This window comes from Ctenocephalides felis, unplaced genomic scaffold (genome assembly GCF_003426905.1).
Source record: "Ctenocephalides felis isolate EL2017-DRISC unplaced genomic scaffold, ASM342690v1 CF-g0.4_SCAFFOLD_03571, whole genome shotgun sequence".
Lineage (NCBI taxonomy): Eukaryota > Metazoa > Arthropoda > Insecta > Siphonaptera > Pulicidae > Ctenocephalides > Ctenocephalides felis.
In genome coordinates this window covers 18254126-18273025 of record NW_020539725.1, presented here as the reverse complement: position 1 = coordinate 18273025, position 18900 = coordinate 18254126, and the positions used below count along the sequence as shown (strand labels likewise).

General features: G+C 27.3%; 2 protein-coding genes across 2 annotated transcripts; both read right to left on the bottom strand.

Moving 5' to 3' along the window:
- Positions 1–4643: 4643 nt before the first annotated feature.
- LOC113385722 (phenoloxidase-activating factor 1-like) lies at positions 4644–9454 on the bottom strand. Its single transcript, XM_026623561.1, has 8 exons — positions 9394–9454; positions 7603–7789; positions 7128–7342; positions 6701–6797; positions 6231–6424; positions 6060–6161; positions 5901–5989; positions 4644–4906 (listed from the first exon to the last, which is right to left on the bottom strand). The coding sequence occupies exons 1-8, from the start codon at positions 9452–9454 to the stop codon at positions 4685–4687; spliced, it is 1167 nt and encodes a 388-aa protein (XP_026479346.1). The 3' UTR covers positions 4644–4684.
- Positions 9455–12530: 3076 nt separating this feature from the next.
- On the bottom strand, positions 12531–18591 carry LOC113385721 (CLIP domain-containing serine protease 2-like). The gene is made up of 7 exons (XM_026623560.1): positions 18534–18591; positions 18175–18317; positions 17511–17725; positions 13626–13807; positions 13471–13566; positions 12855–13034; positions 12531–12697 (listed from the first exon to the last, which is right to left on the bottom strand). The coding sequence occupies exons 1-7, from the start codon at positions 18589–18591 to the stop codon at positions 12540–12542; spliced, it is 1032 nt and encodes a 343-aa protein (XP_026479345.1). The 3' UTR covers positions 12531–12539.
- Positions 18592–18900: the final 309 nt, after the last annotated feature.

The window sequence follows — 18900 nt, the reverse complement described above, 5'->3', positions numbered from 1 at the left end:
TATGAGTTAAGTTGCATTTTAGGTGTGAAACGCCTGACGGCACAGCAAATGCATAGCATTTTGCCAGTATTTAGTGAAAAATAACCATTAGTACCATTTTGTATGAAATGCACTACGAAACATAGCCCCTACGTAAAATTGGTCCATTTTACGGCAGAATCGGCCTCTATGTCTTTGCTGTGATGACAAATGACATAGTCAAGGATTTCTTTAATTAGCCATAATATGTAATCAACAATTATATTCTAAATCTAATGTTTAAGTTTCAGTACTTACTCATGGTGTTAAATAGTCTATTAATCCAATTATTCTTCGAATGCAAATAGCGTTTGCTAGTTTTGGTCTATAAATTTGCTAAATTAATTCATTTTAAATATTGACTATAAATGATTCAGTTTATCGAAAGTATTTAATTTTTCTAGTTATTTATAATTTAGAAGAAGTTACATAATTGTAAACAAAATGACTTGTAATAATTTTAATCTAAACCAAGCCATCTTATAAAAACATCAACAACAAAATAATTCTTGCCTCTTTTATATTAGTGTTATTCAATAATATTTTTAACACATGCAATGTTATTAAAATTCTAAATTGATACGTGCATAGATATCATACTATAATTACCATAGTTCAATTCAAGTTATCAAAACCTGATTGCACATATATGTAAAAATACGTACTTAAACTCAAATGCATTTAAATTTCTATTAATTATAAACAAAATTTGATATTTAAATGTAATATGCAAAATTTCTTTAGCATTAATTAAAGTGGTTCTATGCTATTAATACATAACTTGCAAATCATATTATGAACTTGAGAAGTAAAATAAATTTAATATGTTTTCAAACCTAACACTGGTTAAAACTACATATAAATTAGCAATTTAATTTTCAAATTATCAAAAGGCAGTTTGAATTATTATTAGATAAAAAATAATAATTAATGAGGCTTTTTTTTAAAACTCATTTGGTAATTTTATTTAAATTTAATTAAAAATTATATTTAAGGAATGGAATTTCTAATACTTAGATATATATATATATATATATATATATGTATTTAATTTTATAGATTTAAAAAAAATGTACGTCACTGGACTGCAAGTGCAAATAAAATATTGGGATAAAAGTTGTTCTTCCAGTTTGTTACCGCACGCGTGCATCGATTGTCAAAATTTATAGACTGTTAGAAATTATATGTTTTATTATCAATTTTATCTCATTGAAGCAAAATGGTTACCTAATATTTAATCTTTATTTTCAGAGTACAAATAAATGAATATTTCATAAATTTTGGCATGGCAATCATGGCATTCTCTTGGATGCTCCCAAGGAGCATTTTCATGAAATTGGTACACTTTTAAAGCAATTTTTTTATTAAATAAACTTATTATCATAAAAATTTAGCCACTTTTATTATTAATTAATTGCTATTTTATCCCAAACTATATAAATTTAATTGTGTATGTTATATTTGTCACATAATATCACAAAAAAGAAAAATAAGAGTATTGGTCAATCATTTTATGTGATAAATTATCATAAATGAGGCTGGAGAATCAACCCAATTAAATAAACTTTATCATTTTTTGTATAAAATTTCATTGTAATTATGACTTTTCTGTTTGATTAACAGTAAATACGTTGTTTTATCTAAAGGTTAATTATGTCAAGTATATCCCTGTATAATATAGAAAACTACATAAGGCGCGATTTGCCTTAAATAAAGGTCTTTTATTTCAAGGGTAATGAGCGATTTTAATCAAAACCATTATATATAAACATATTCATTAATTTTTAAAACATTTTGATAAATCAATTACATTTTCTCATCCTCATTTTGATTATTGCAGATGCACTTATTTTACAGAAGAGTTTTAATAAAAGATCTAATAAGTTTATTGTTCCACAAAGAAGCTATAATAATCGTAAAAAATCAAAAATAATTTTTTTTGCATATTTTTACATTTCAAAAGATTTTGAAGATTATGGCATTCTTTTGAAAACGTGGATGTATGTGTATTTGTTTGTGTGTCCAAAACTTAAACATATGTGTTTTGTATGGTTACAATTTTTGCATCCACGACTTCAAAGAATCTTCTTTGCAAAGACAGGTCCTGCCATTAGGGAGATATATTTGATCATTTCAGATCAATATTATTGATTTATATACATGTTGAACTATTGACGCAGATGCAGGTAGACAGGTAGACAGGTAGACAAGTAGACCAGTAGGAAGATAGACAGATAGACTAGGTCAACTAGTAAGCAGATAGTGGTAGCCAAGGCCTCTTGTAAGCAGGAAGACAGGTATATAGGTAGAGAAGTTGGCAGGTAAACAAGTGGAGAGGTGGGCCAGCACAAATTAGACAAGTTGAAACTTAAACAGGATGATAATACTTAGACATACAGTCACTGGGCAGGTAGACAGTTGGAGAATTAAACAACTATACTGTTAGACAGGTAGATCACATGAAAATCAGATTTTTGTTGATTAAATCGATTATTTTTACAAATATAAGGAAGTTCGTTCAACTTGCCTTAAGACAAAATGCCACTTACACCTAGTTTGATTATATATTTTACTTTATCATAATGCTAACAAGATATGTTGATCATTTACTTAATTTTACATATAATTTTAATATAACCTTTTGATATCTATTCTTATCTATTGTCACTATATTTAGACATAATTGGTCGTTAAGGAATTTCGCTTTCTTCTAATAAATTTAAATTTATCACACATGTGTAACTATCATGAATATTAATATAAAATTAAAATCGATTTAATGTTATGTTCTCGACGTAGATTAACACATCAAACTAAATTAAAATAACAAATTATGCGTGTTCTAACACTTGGTTCAGAAAAATATTTTACACTTGGAAATACCCATCTGCAAAATTGGATTACGTATATATAAAAAATCATATCAATTAAAAAAATGGTATTTTTATAATATGTTAATAGCGTTCATCATAATTAAGTTTATAGAATGGTTCAGTAATCGATAGAAAATCCAATATTTATGCAACATTATACAAACAGTAATTACGTAATAAATATTTGATAGATTATAAAATTGCTGCTTAAAAATATAAATGGTGTTTGCATATTATTATAAATTTACTACTGAGATGGTCTTGGAGATAACCTCAAGCAATGTAAATAATATTATTAATTAGAAAAATTGCGCCTGAAGAGTTGAGAAAAAAGCAAACGTCTCATCAAATAATTTGAAATAGAAAACAACTAAAGAAAAAGAATGAATATATTCTTTTACCCAAAATAACCGAAAAACGTTTTGCAATCATAATAACAATGAGAGTTTGAACAGCAATGCCATTAATAAAAAAAAAGTAACATCACATTTCGGTACATAATATTACAACTTTCTTTAATAGAGATTTTACTAATTTAAAAATAAATTGTATTCTACTCTTTGGAATATTTTAGAGTTCAAATATCAATAGAACATGTGTTAGTTGTTTATTACTCCTCAATTTTTTAGGTAAAATTTTGGTCCCTTTTATAAGCCCACATATAATAGTTAACCTAGTGCAGATCCGTGAGAGGGCGTCCAATAAAAAACAAAAAATTGCGAAAGATCACTTGGGGTTAAGAAGGGTATATTAAGATATTACGTGTTTTTATTTTTTACCTGAATTATTTAAAAAAGATTCAAACATTAAAAAAAATCAAAATTAATTTTGAAAATTTAAAAAAATAAAAATCATAATTTTTTTTCGTAACTAGAAATACACGTAATGTTTGGTGAGGGAGGGGGAGTAATTTTGAATATTACTACGTATCACCAAGGAGAAAGGGGGATCCAAAAATCCTCAAAAAATCGATTATGTGATTAATGGACGCCATCAAACTCTAACTATTTTCAATTGGAAACATATTTCTGATCTATATTTCCAAGTAAAAATTGACATCGCTACTGCACGATATCAGGTTGTCCAGAGCGGAAGCTCGACTCTGTCGAAACAAGGCAGCGCATATATATGAATTATTAAAAAACAATTGAAGCAATAAATTAATATTATGCAGCATTATACGCCTGGGTGAAACAGTTTACCGCAAAGACTCAATACAATCATTTCGATACTCAATACAATCAGTTCGAACTAAATTAGCTAAATTAACGAATATAAGATAATTAATTATTTCAATTACAATGTTTCTATCTAAACCCAAAACTTAGCAAACAAATATGTGTATATGATTTAGGTCTACGAAGAATGTAAAAATATTGTATGCAGATTCTATGTACCTACTACTCATCAGAGATTTTAGATTTATTCTACAATACCGTCAAAGCCTTCACCAACAACCCATACGTTCCACAAATTGTTAGTAGAAATTGAATGTCTTTTTAAAGTGGAAAATTGTAATATTTGCATATATACATGTAAAAATAAATAGATATATTTCAATTTTTAATTCTTTTCTATGGCAATAGCTCCTACGACTTGCTAAGCGTCATGCGTCTACATATTATAAACTTTGCTCAAGTTGAATTCATAATAAATATGTTTTATTAAATAACTACATATAATTAAATAACATTCAATAATAATTTTAAACTCAATTCATATTTAACTTAATCACTCTAATTACCTGATTTAATTTAAATGCGCCACTTACTTAAGTAGATCACTATCAGTTATCACTTATTAGCGGATTCTCTAATCCAATCTAGATAATCGTACACCTTCGTATAAACACCTGGAATACCTACATTGCCAATTTTTTTAAGTCCTAAAGAAACAACTCCCACACAAAACCATTGGTCTGCATATTTATCATATGCCATCAAGGGTCCACCACTGTCACCAGAAGTGGTTCCTTTACGCACCTCACCACCGGCACATATTTGGTTGGGGGTCAACTGGAAAATAATTATATAATAGATACATGTATTTATTTTATAAATAAACTATTATATTACTTTCCATTTATGCTAGATATATAATGAATATTATTATCAGTAGAAAATAAATTAGGTCATAATTGGGTCATTGGCTTCTGCAAAACGACATCGAAGAAATAATAAAAAAACTGACGAAAAAAGAAAATAGTTGATAAAAAAAAATAAAAAGAATAGGAAAATTAGGCTCACAAAGTAGAAATTTATATTTATAGTATAGTAAGAAGTAAAGTATAAATGATTTATAAACAATGTAGAAAATGTGGTGTACTCATACAGAACTGTTTTTGGATAATGTACCCATTAGATTTATGTTATATATTGTTGACGTAAAAAGCATAACATATGAATAAAATCACAAAAGAATAATGCATATTGTGTGAGTAGTTTATATATTGTGAGAGATAAATAGTGATATATAGAAAGTGTAATTAGAGACAATAAACGAGTAATTAGAGACAAACGAATTTAATAATATTTTCTTGAACCGTCGAGAATCCCTAAAGAAAATCCCCATCGAAATTATGAGAAGATTTAAATTTTTTGAACTTTAAGAATAACTGTTTAAGCACCTTTGGCTTTCCTGTAGTAATGCAATCGGTTTTTTAATAATTTTGTTTAAAATAAAATAAAGAAGCAAATTTCACTAAATTCTCTCAAATCATATAAAACATAACATGAGCATTGAAACAGACAAATAATTGTAGTTCTCAGATATCAATATTAATGTTTCTTGCATATGCTTCATACTCATTTAATTCTAAATACATGTAGATCATTTGATATTATCAGAAACAGTTATCTGCTAAAGGAATTAAATAATTGATGAATAAACAATAAATTGATAAATAGTTAATAATCGAAAGATATAGATAAAATGATTAGTTTAAAGATTTCTTATTAACTTTAAATGGTGTATTGAGTATCTAATTCGATTAAAAAGTAAAATTTGCACCTGAATTTTGAAGTTCTTATATTGCATGCCGCAAGCATTCGGTGATACCACTGGAACTTTGAGTTTCATTTTTATAGGACTCGGTATACCTACAAATTAAAAATTTAACAAATAAATTAATAGCATCTAGTTACAAACATCATTTAAAAATTTACTAACTTTTTTCAGTTAAACCCCAACCAGATACAAATAAGCTTCGTCCTTCCATTTTATCTAGATCCCGATGATCAGGAACAGGTAGACAAATAGGCTGCACAAAATCTACAAGCCAAAGCAAATTTAATATGTATTATTAATTTTTGTTGAATTGTTTTGTCATAAAATATTTACAATTATAACGTGCTTCCTGTGTTAATTTGATTACAGCTATGTCATGATGTTGATTTTTCATTGCAGAGTTAAATTCAGGATGCACAAAGACCTTTTCTACTTTTAAATCTTGAGGAAGGTCTGCACATTCTTGGGTAAAAGAGTCACAATCTTGATCAGTTGTAATGTCGTACTCTCCTAATCGGACATGGGTTCTAAAATATCAATAGTAATATGAATTATGTATTTTAACGTGTATGTTTAAACAATGCTTACCAACTAAAGAAAACTAATAAAATTATTGATTAGCTGAACAAGGTTAATAATATTTAAAAAATGGTGAAATAATTTACAGGTACGCAGTGTTCGTTTGAGAAAGATTTCTCGATAATACTGCATCTCAATAATAATGAGCTTTTCTGCGGTATTTTCATCAACTTTGATTTTCTTAAACTTAGAACAATATTTATTTAAGTATATGAAACACTTACAAAGTTCCTAAAACTGATAGTAATGGTTCAGTAACACAATGAGCTGCAGTCAAAACGTGTTTCTTGCCAATTAAAACACCACCGCATAAAGCACCTTCTAAAAATTGAAAAATCAACTTGTAATAAATATTATAACTACTAGCAATATTTATAACCAAAGAAAAATTAGGCATTTTTTTTTTCAGGAATAAAAACAAATTCAAGAATTTCACTTCAATAGTGGAAGTTGCTTATTTAGTTCAGTAGTGAAAATCAATTATATTTTTTTTAGGATATTAATAGGTGGAAATAATTAGTTGTAATTCATGAATTCCTCAGGGCCTTGGTAGATTAAAATAATTGATCGTTAGTCATTTGATCTTGATCAGAGGCTTCAATATTTTCTTTAAAGAGTGTATTATCCAATATCACTTATAATAATACATACTCTTAGAATATTGCAGCAAAGCCATCCATGGAAATTCATCAAAACTGGTAACAATTCCACCACCAATAATTCTATCAGGCTGATAATATTGTATTCCACAATCACTAAAGGATGGCAGAGCAGAAAAACCAGATTGAATTCTATCAGAAAGTTCCAAATCTACATAAGGATCTCTTTTTGAAGAACTGGTAGTGTTGATGGATATATTAGTATCACTGAAAAAAAAATTGAATAAAATGTTTTATAATTTTTATTGGGCCTAACCTTTCAAGAAATTGGCCATCTTATTTAAATAACAAAACCTAAAAATATGATTGGAGTATCTTATTGGAGAAAAATTCCCCAAAGCCTTGAAAAAACAGTATTTAGTCTAATAAGATATATTTATTCTTATTGACTATCTTTAATGACTTTGAATTGTAATTTAATTTACCTACATATATATAATTATGTATTGTTATATTTTATTATTTACTTGTATTTCCCCGATAAAGAACAGCAAACAGCAGGTTCTTCGAATTCATAACCACATTGGACTAATCGAAGAAAATTTAGTTCATTAGTAGTTAGATTTTCTCGTTCTAGAATTTCTGAATAACCAGGACAACTTGTAGAAATTATGCATTCGCCTTCTTCACCATTAGGCAATGTGCAATTAGTTGCTAAAAATAAAATAATATCAACATGATTGAAATTGAAATTTGGAAAAATTGGATCTTCTCGTTCTAGAACTTCTAAATAACTAAGTCAACTTGTGGAAATTATGCAATATTCGGCAATAGCTCAGTCAGTAGTGTGCCCGACTCACACGTCAAAGACACTCGGTTCGAGTCCTGGCACTGACATATAATTACCATTTGTATTGTTGGATTGAAATAGAATTCGAATTGTTGATTTGAGACAGAATAGAATTAGGAGTTAAAAAAGTAATGTTAGAAGATAAAAAAGAAAAAATCAGTTTTGAAGTAAATTGGATTGTATAGGATATTATTAGAATAGTATAAAATATAGTAAAAATGTGTAAAAAACGTAGTGTTCTCGTACTTTACTCATATAATTCCAGTTGCTAACAAATTACCTTCAAAATTATTAAAGTTGGAATTTGTTGATAGCAACAGAAAGCTCTACTTTTTATTATCAGATCATCAGAAAGTGTGAGTAATATTTAGATACTTTTAAAACTATTTTGGGTCCAAATTTGATTCTTTTGTTCTAATGACTTCATTAATAAATAAATAAATAAATATAATGATTAATGTCAAATCAGCGATAAAACTAATTGAAAGATTTCATACTTTAAATATAAAAATCACGTATATGTTTGAAAGTACCTATGTCTTGAAAGTAGGTATTAAAGTAAATAATTTGCAAATATTAAATGTTAATTGCATTAATTTTGCAGGTAATAACAAACATAGAAATAATATTTTTAAAACCCATAATTCTCAAATCAGAGGCAATTGAATCTTTCTGTGTCAGTTCTAAAACTATATATAAAATTTAAAATTATAATGAAATTGGAAATTGTGCAACTCTTTGAAAATATCATCAAATATCTAAGCTTTCTTTTTTATAATAATTTAAATTTATATCATTTTATTTATCTTCACTATTCATCAATAATGATCAAGTACAAAACTCATTACAAATTATTCAATTTTTTTACAATGTTTTCAAATTTTTGTTTTTTTTTATCTTATAATAATTTGAATTTATATAAATATATATACTTATATAAATACTTATAGAAATATATATACTTAAATATATTTATATGTGGAAATGTTGAATAACTTGAACAATTTTTAATTAATTTTAATAAACTTTTATTCATTATCAAATTTAAAGCTTTACTATTTTTTCTTAATTTGATAATAAAAGAAATTATCAAAATTTATTGAAAATTTTTCAAGTTACTCAACATTTCCTTTGACCACATATAATTGGCGCACCCTCTATACGCACACACACATATATATATATATATATATATATATATATATATATATATATATACATATATATACATATATATATATATATATATATATATATATATTATATACATATATATATATATATATATATAATAAATCATTAGTAATTCAATATATATTATTTTAAACGGTGTAATCTCAGAGAAAATATTATGCATAAAAGGTTATCTACTAAAATCTTTCAAACAAATATTTGCATAATTTGTAAGTTAGTAATAACAAAATATTACTAATTGTAAGTTAGTAATAACAGAAAAATTTATACATACCTAAGGAGAATTCTAATCCTTGTACTAATAAAATCACAAATAGTACTCTGAAGTTAGTCATTATTTTAAATACTCTATTCAAAAATTATCACAAAATTCATTCACTAAATTTCTAGTTTTACTAGGCGATATCACAGCGTCAATCTCTAGCTTTGAAGCGCTTCTAATTAAAATGCAGCAAGTCGCATACATTAATCACATGAATAAATAATAACCAGATTTTATGAATAGATCGCCTTCACAGAACAACTAAACATATGATTTTTTCCCATTTATTTAACACGAGACTTTTTGCGTAACAAATTCCAATCAAATTCAAACAAGACCATATAAAAGACGGGTTTTAATTTTAAAAGATGTAAATAAGCGCGCTTACGCATTTAAAAATATAAAAAAATGTTCTATATATATATATATATAAAGCGAGAGGTTTTTCTTCAGATGGTGAAATAATATGATAAAAATTGTTTCTTGGGCATCCATCCAATAATTAAAAAAACAGTTTTAATGCAAAATGTTTTAATTAAGAGAACATACGTTTCGGGTCCAGATTTGACCCATCTTCAGTGCTACAAATAAATATATCAGGGTTACAAATTAAAACAATATAAAAAAATATTTTTATTATTTTTTATATTGTTTATTTATTATTAATTTATATTTTTTTTATATTGTTTTAATTACTGGATGGATGCCCAAGAAACAATTTTTATCATATATATATATATATACAAAGGAATAGGTTTAAAAAAATTAAATTAAATTAAAAATTATATTTGACTTGACGTCGCAATGCCTTGTAACCCTCGTAAGAATATCACCGAATTAGTTCTACAATATCTGTTTTTATATTTAGGGTAGGGCAGGGCACAAAGGTCCACTTCGATTGTTAGCAATTATATTGTGGTTACCTTACCAATTATTGACAATAAATACCATATATGAAACAAATGACTATCTGACTATGTTCAGTAAAACTCCCAGCTGATTTATCATTCTGGATATGTGTTATTTGCAGTTTTTCAAAAATTTGTCACCTGCTTCTTTTTGTCCCGTAGACGGGATAAATTGGGATGGCCAAGAGACTAATAAGTCTGATTATTAGTTTTTAGAGGGATTTTACAAAATAACAGCTACATTATTTATAATAATGCATTATTTGAAGTCTGTTGAATAATACATTATTCAACTAATACAAAATATAAATTTGAAACAACACTGTATATAACCTTGATCTGGTATTTTGTCAGAAAAAACAGCAGCAGATTTGGAATAACTATTTATACAATTTATCTCTTGCAAAATTACATGTTTAACTTCATTTACTTTTTTGTTCACTATTTTTTTATTGTTTACATTTTGCCAGGGTAACGGTTAGGTTGGTCCTTTTTACCCCACCTACATGTAAGCTTTTACCAAGGTCATATAAAAAACTGTTGTATCTAACTTAAATTGAACAGTAACAATACATTTCATAAAACAATTAAATAACGGGTAGTTAAAAACTAATTTAGGTTTTGTAAACTAAGTAACAGTGCTCACAACCAAAAAAACTGAAAAAGAGAGAAAATATTTTTGTTGTGAATTTTTAAACATTGCCGTTTATCTCCCGATAGCAATGTCGTAAGAATCAAGGTGATGGCTGGTTATACATATTTTCCCTCTACTTGCAAATACTGTTGTTAAAAAATTCATTTTTACTGGTTTTTGAGATATCGGTGGTGGACCTTTTCACCTGCAAATCTTTAGGGCCCGCTCTACCTTATAGTAATTACAAAATTACAATTTATAAAAATTAGATCAATTAATAAAAATGTGTCAAATGCTAGTAATAAAATGTCATGTCAAGTATGAAATAAAATGTAACTAGTGGGGTGGGTGGCATCGTGCCTTAAGGCAAATTGCTGGAACTTCCCGTACCGTAACGAAATGTTTGAGGAATACTGAATGTTTTCAAATAGATTATTATAAATATTGTAACATTGTCTAATATTTATAAGAATTATATAAACTGAATTGCAAAGTTGAAATTATTTGTTTCAACAAAAAACTAAAAAAAAAAAAAAAATGGAACAAAAATTTTTTTTCCAAAATCAATTATTTTGTTAAGACAAGCAGAAAGTTTTTTGAATTATTCAAATCGGACGCTTAGTTCTCTCAAAATCTGCCATTTTTTACATATTTAGCTCCGTATCTTCGAAATGGCTGGGCCTGCCTTTGCCAAAAACTAATAAACACTTCTCCCAATCATTACTAATTGAATGTTTTTTAGATCATTCAAATCGGATACTCCGTTCTCTCAAAAATTCGATTTCTATTTTCCGCACTCTTTGCTCCGTATCTCCGAAACGGCTGGATCTGCCTTTGCCAAAAACTAATCAGCTCTTTTCCCTATCAATAGGAATCGAATGTTTTTTGAACCATTCAAATCGGTTGATCCGTGCGCCCTAAAACGTGACTGGAAATTTGTATCTACACATACATACACACACACACACATACACACACACACACACACACACACATCCATTTTTTCTGAGGTATGCCAAAATGTTCAGAAACCTTCAAAACGTCGAGAAATGTAAAAATTTTCAATTCCGATTTTCGGCCCATTACAATAACTTACCCTACGGGAAGTTAATTAAAAGATTTTATGAACAATCTCAAGCAATTTCTTTGACGTTGGTAAAAAATTGTATTTCAGATTATATTTATAATAATTCTCAATTAATTGCAGGAATATATATTTTCTTTGGGAAATTTTACTGGTCAAAACACATTTCACCTTGCTAATTACTCGACCCCAAATCGATAATAGAAATATTGTATATATTTATTATTTATATAAACATTACTAATATAATTTAAATCGTATTCTAATTCTACATATTAGAAAATAATAAAGTCTGGCCTAGAGAGCAAAAGATTATCTTCAAAATTAACCTTGGTGATCGTAATGCGTATGAAATAATTGGCAATATATATATATATATATATATATATATATATATATATATAATATTATTTCGAAAATTGAATAATAATCGAAAGTTGTTATCGCTTTATGAGACAAACTTATCATATTTTAATTTTAATAGTAATGATTATATTATTTTATATTCCTTTATGCTACTATTTATTTCTAATTATTTTTGATCATAATTTGACATAATACTTCTGATCCAGTTCATGTAATATAAAACATCTGTATAAACAGCAGGTTTTCCAATTGATCCACATGGTGTTATACCATATGAAACTATCCCAATTGCATACCAAGGTCCCAAGTCGTCATTTGAAGATTCTAAAAAGAAGTCCATTTAAAGTACTGACATAAACTTGACGTCCCTTTTATGTAAAGTATGTTAATTTTATTATTGTTAATTTTATTGGCGTAACTATGCATTTAACTTCTAGTTACTACTAAGACCATCACAACTTTAATCTATTTATTTGTATACCAGATTTAGCCATCAGAGGTCCACCGCTATCACCTCTGCAAGAGTCGATGCCTTCCTCGCCACCAGCACATAGTTGACCATCATGAAGATCAGAAACATTTGCCATCCCATATGCTTTGGCACAGGCAAAATTTGGCATTAAAGGTACTTCAGCTTTCAGCATCACATCACTGCTAAGGGCTAATATTAAATAAAATAGAATTGATGATACAAATAATACCAAAATTATATATTTTATTTTGAAATTGTAGAGTCTATGAATGTATACACATCTGAACGAATTTTGTCTCAAGGAAAAATTTGCATACTTGTTTTATAGGGATTCTACTAATGTTGTGATTTTTCCATTATTTGCTCACATTTGTACCTTATTATTGACTAAATGTCAAGAGTATATATTTCATTTGTATTGTTAGCAATTTTTACAATTATATATATATATATATATATATATATATATATAATTTATTTGTGATAATTTGGTTTTATATGTTTATATTAGTACATGCTTACTAAGAGTTGGTGTTTGGTCAAATAAGTAATTAATATTCTTAGTATTGTGCAAGTAGTTATTTTTTTCCTTTGATAAATGATACTTTTGTTTATTTAAAATCACCTGATTGTGTTTTTCCCCAGCCAGCAATAGAATAGTGTTTTCCATAGCTTATTTTAGGTTCCACATTTGTTGGCAAGCATATAGGTTGAACATAATCTGTTTGGTGAAAAAATATTTCGAATAGAAAAATAAAAAAAAACTTCAAATTAAATTACCTGTGAATTTTATATCTTTTTCCAATTCAACGATAGCAATATCATGTTCTCTTCTATACGATTTGTAATTTGGATGCGGGTGTTTTTTTAAAACCTTTACTTGCTGATGAGGTAAAGCACATTTCTTCTTCAAACAATCAGGATTTGATTTCAGATTGTATTCTCCCAAGCGAACAACTCGTCTAAAAATTATATATGTATACGTATATATATATATATATATATATATATATATATATATATATATATATATAATTTGGCGTTTCTCCAAAAATATAATATTGCTACATTTCAAGTTATTATTATCTTAAAATTTCTATGTCATTTATTATTATCTGTCACTTATTGTTTTAATTCCACTTTTGCATTTATTTTATTTATTAATTTTATTTTTTTTATTATTTGCTTTTTTTATATTAAATCATCATACTAAGGATGTCATTTTAAATTCTATATTTTGTATATATATATATATATATTTAAATTTATATTATTGTTTACTATTATTACTAAATGTTAAATTATTTGACAGTTGTTATAAATATTGTAAATAAAAAAAATCAAATTCATAACTATATTTTTTATCAACTTTTAAAGAATTTTATACAAAAACTAAATAATCATTTCAAAAAAACTACCACAAAAAATTCATATAAAGCATACCCCAATTATATATATATATATATATATATATATATATATATATACAGTAGCGGCGCGAGGCGTCGGCGGTGTCGGCGACCGCCGACGGCCTCGCGCTTCAGGGGGCCTCGCAAGATGGGCACTATCTAATATCGTCTGTCAACACTATAGATTATTAAATCTAAACAACTTCGCGCGAGAAGGCTAATTCTCTGATTGTTTATATTTGTTTGGTTGTTTCTTATGTGAAGATAATGTCAAATCATTATTCCTTTTGGGAATTCTTATGAGTAGGTATCATAATATATCCAAACTGTAATTAAATATTCAAGGAATAAAATTAATCAATGATCAGTAAGAATTAATCAATGAGATATAACTATCGTTTTACATTTTGAAATAAATATTATAAATACAGTTACTTTCAAACTAATCATCGTTTCACACCGTCAACACAAGCAAGATATTTTTTGAATTATTTTAATCGGATGATCAGTTCTTTCAAAAACTGCATTTATAACCTTTCACACTTTTTTTGCATCTCCGAAACCGCTGGACCTGCCTTTGCCAATTTATCAACACAAATCGAATGTTTTTTGAATCATTTAAATCGGTTGATCATTCTTAAAAAATCCGACATTTCGACATTCCTGAACCAATTTTGAAAATTCAAAAACTGTTCGGAAGTTTTCAGTTCAGCATTTTCAGGAAATCGTGCTGATTAGAATTTCGTAGAGAAGAACGGCCGAACCGTTTTTTCTTTTATAAGAGTTAAAAGATTTGTAAAAATATATTTTTAAAGAAAAATTTCATATAGGGATAACAATTATAGTCTAAACTAACATAAATTTTATGGAACTGCGATAAGTGATTAATTATAAAAATTCATTAAATTGTGGAATAATGGGCCGAGTTTTCAGGTAATGCCATGTGTATGTTCCATGTGCGGATTTGTGCACTCAAATCATTATGATTGTAGATTTTTCTAATTATTCAATTGTAGATTGCAAAATTTTGTCTAATTAGTTACTGATTAGGTCGGTGGTTTCGAATCATTTTCATTCCGAATGACTTGAACGGTCGAAAATTCATAAAATTAGCTAATCGAATGATTTGACAAAAAAGAAACTTCTTCGGAATAATTATTTAATTTCAGTATTTTTCTAATATCTGAAGAACGAACTATTTTTGCCGAAGAGTTTGTTTATTTTAACTTATGTAATTTTTAACTTCCCGTAGGGTAAGTTACAGTAATCGCAAAAAATCGAGAATGAAAATTTTCATACATCTTTTCGTTACGAAGGTTTCTAAACATTTTGGCATACCTTAAGAAAAATGGATGTATGTGTGCGTATGTATGTATGTATATATACGCGGATACAAATTTTCGTCGACGATTTCGTGAACACGGATCAACCAATTTGAAAAGTTCAGAAAACAATTGATTTGTATTGATTAGTTTTTGGCAAAGGCAGGACAAGTGCCAAAATGGTATTTCAGTCTTTAAGAAAATGAAGCGTCCGATTTGAATGATTCAACGAACATTTTATTTGCATTAACAAAATGAAGAACTGGTTAAATTTTTAGGAAGGCAGATCTAGCGGTTTCGCAGATTCAATAAAAAAAGTAAAAGCAAAGCCATTTAGTGTACAAAAATGATCATTAGACATATGCACATCAAATTATAAATTATTTTATAAAGATTTTTGTTAATAAGTACAAATGTTGTTTGCATTACTATGCATTCGGTACCAATGTACGATATTTCGTCCGATATTTCGGCTAACGCAGCGTGATTGCTTTGAAAAAAAAGTTCGAAATTTTCAACAAATTTCAAAGTATAAAAATATTTCAAATAAAAAAAAAATTATTTCAATTTTCAATTTTTTTTAAACTTTTAAAGAATTTAAATTACAGCACGGAAAGCTCCAGCAATTTGCCTTAAGGCACGATGCCATGCATCACTAGTCAACTTTAATTGGAAATAAGGGGGGGCCTCGCAAACGAATTTCGCCGACGCCTACGAATGGTCTAGCGCCGCCACTGTATATATATATATATATATATATATATATATATATATATATATATATCCTACATTTTTTTTATTAATAATAGAATATTCTCTGCTATTAGTTGTGGCGTGAATGGCTTATAAATAAATTATAGTATTTTATTTATCTTTCAAATCATAAATAATAATATATTAATATGAAAAATTAAAATTATATATTAACAATTATATATACTATACAGGGTGTCTCAAAGCTCAATCTCAAGACGAAACAGGGTGACGGTTTTGATCGTTACTATCAGGAAAAAAATTAGAAATAGCTCTATCTAGAGCTTTGGTGAAATTGTGACCATTTTTTGGTTATTGTGTCCTGATTATTTAATAATTTTATTTATTTAAGCTTTGGATGCATAATCGTAAATAACATCTCTAATACCACAGCCAAAAATGATGATTTAATTGCCAAGTTTTCTAGAATTACATCCTCCTTTAAAACGCTTTCGTTTCAAAATAAAATACTAAAGTGTGTTGCCAAGTTCCATCAAAAGTTTGCGCACATAAAGAAGTTTGAGCACAAGTTTCACCAAAGCTCTAAGTTGCATGTAAAAGCTTATAATTTTCAAACTGCATGGAATAAAAAAAAGCTTTTTTATAATAGCTACGATCAAAACTATAACCTCAATTCGTTACGTTCTGGGATACTCTGTATGAAATGAACACCTATAACAATTTTGAAAAAAGGATCTAAAAATGTCTCCCATTTGTCTAATTCTAATGAAGACCAAATTGAATACTCTCTGTTTAAGTTAGAATAAATTTCTATACTGATTCTTATTGTCGACTTCAAAAAGAAACCAGATCGCTTGGCTTCAAAAATTTAACTGCCTAACTTTTCATATGATTTTTAATACATTATATAATAATAAGAACAATTATTCATTAGATGGAAAGAAATCTGGATCATAACAATTCTGCAAAAAGGATGCCTTTCTTACAGTCTAAGGTTAAATAGATAGTCTAAAAGGACTGGAAAGAAATCAAATGTAGATGATTGATCAGAGCACTAGAAAGTATGGAAGCAGAGGTTTGAAAAGAAAAATGCATGAAAGTGTATAAAAATGTGAGTAATGGTAATGAAATATTAATGATAAGTAATGAAGGGAAAGATAATCGAGAATCCAGAAAACAACCAATTATTATTTATTATTATTATATTTCCAAAAACTCACAGTGGTCCAGAGTCGACCAAAGCCGGTCCAGTAACGCAATGTCCTGCGGTTAGAACAAGTCTGGGACTGATCAGGACTCCGGCACACATAAATTTAACATTATCTGTAAAACCGTATCCCAAAATCGCCATCCATGGAAATTCTCCTAAAGTTGTTATCTCACCTCCATATATTCGGCTGTTCATTGACTTAGAACGATGCATACCACAATAACCCTAATATATAATATTTTTAGATGATATACAAATATATAAAACATTTTAAATTTCATTCTTATACCTTTATATTACTTAAATTAATATGATATAAAGATAATTTTCCTTATACTACCATGATATTTTTACTAAAAATTATTAATAATAGAATGTTTATTTGCGATGCACATTTATAGTAATTTGGCCAAAAAGTTCCAAATCGATTTAAAAAAATCAATTTGAATGCAATATTTTTTATCACCATTGTAAAAATCTTAAAAATTGTATCACCATTGTAAAAATCTGCTTTATCTAAATTTAAGATCGAAATTTTGGGCAAAATAAAATGTTCGATTTCAGTTCATTAGGTTAGGAGCGACTATCTCATTCTTTTATTAACCAATTTTTGGATATATAGAGAAAGTATACATCTTTATTTATATCACATGTATTTTTTCAAAATTACATACCTCATTCTGTTTTGATTCCGATTGCCTTGACTGATCCGTTGTTGTTTCTTCTACTTTATTTTGAAGATGTGTAAATAAATCCGAATCGGGAAATACAATACAGTCATTGAAGTAGCAACGTTGTTGCAATGAGAAAGATATAACTAGAATGAAATATAAATTAAAATCACCACTTTAAAAATTATAATGATCATACATATAGAAACAAAAAATTCTTGGATAATTTTCGTTATAGTTTAAATTAAAATATCTAAATAATCCAACAATTGGCCAAACTTACGATTCGCAATGTTATATTTATTACACTATTAAAAATAATTAAATTTTTCACTTCTACACAAGTAGATCCAAAAACTCACCATTATTAATAGTAAAGATCATAGAGAACACTATATAAACTCGAACTCCAAACTGCATTTTAAAACTTTGTCATCACTATTGAGCTTTTGGAGTCTCCAAAACACGAATTTTGCCAAAACCTTCATGTGCTCTATATACACTGATAGTAATCACATTGCAGGTAATTAACAGGTCTGTACTTGGAAAGTATGTGCAAAAATATAAACATTTTAATAACTTTAATGTTCTTCTTCAATCTGGTAAAACATCATCTCCATATACATTTGATAAACTTCAATCTCATTTCAACAGAAATCTCACTTTGTAGTATATAGAATAATATACAATATAATATATATACATATATATATATATATATATATATAT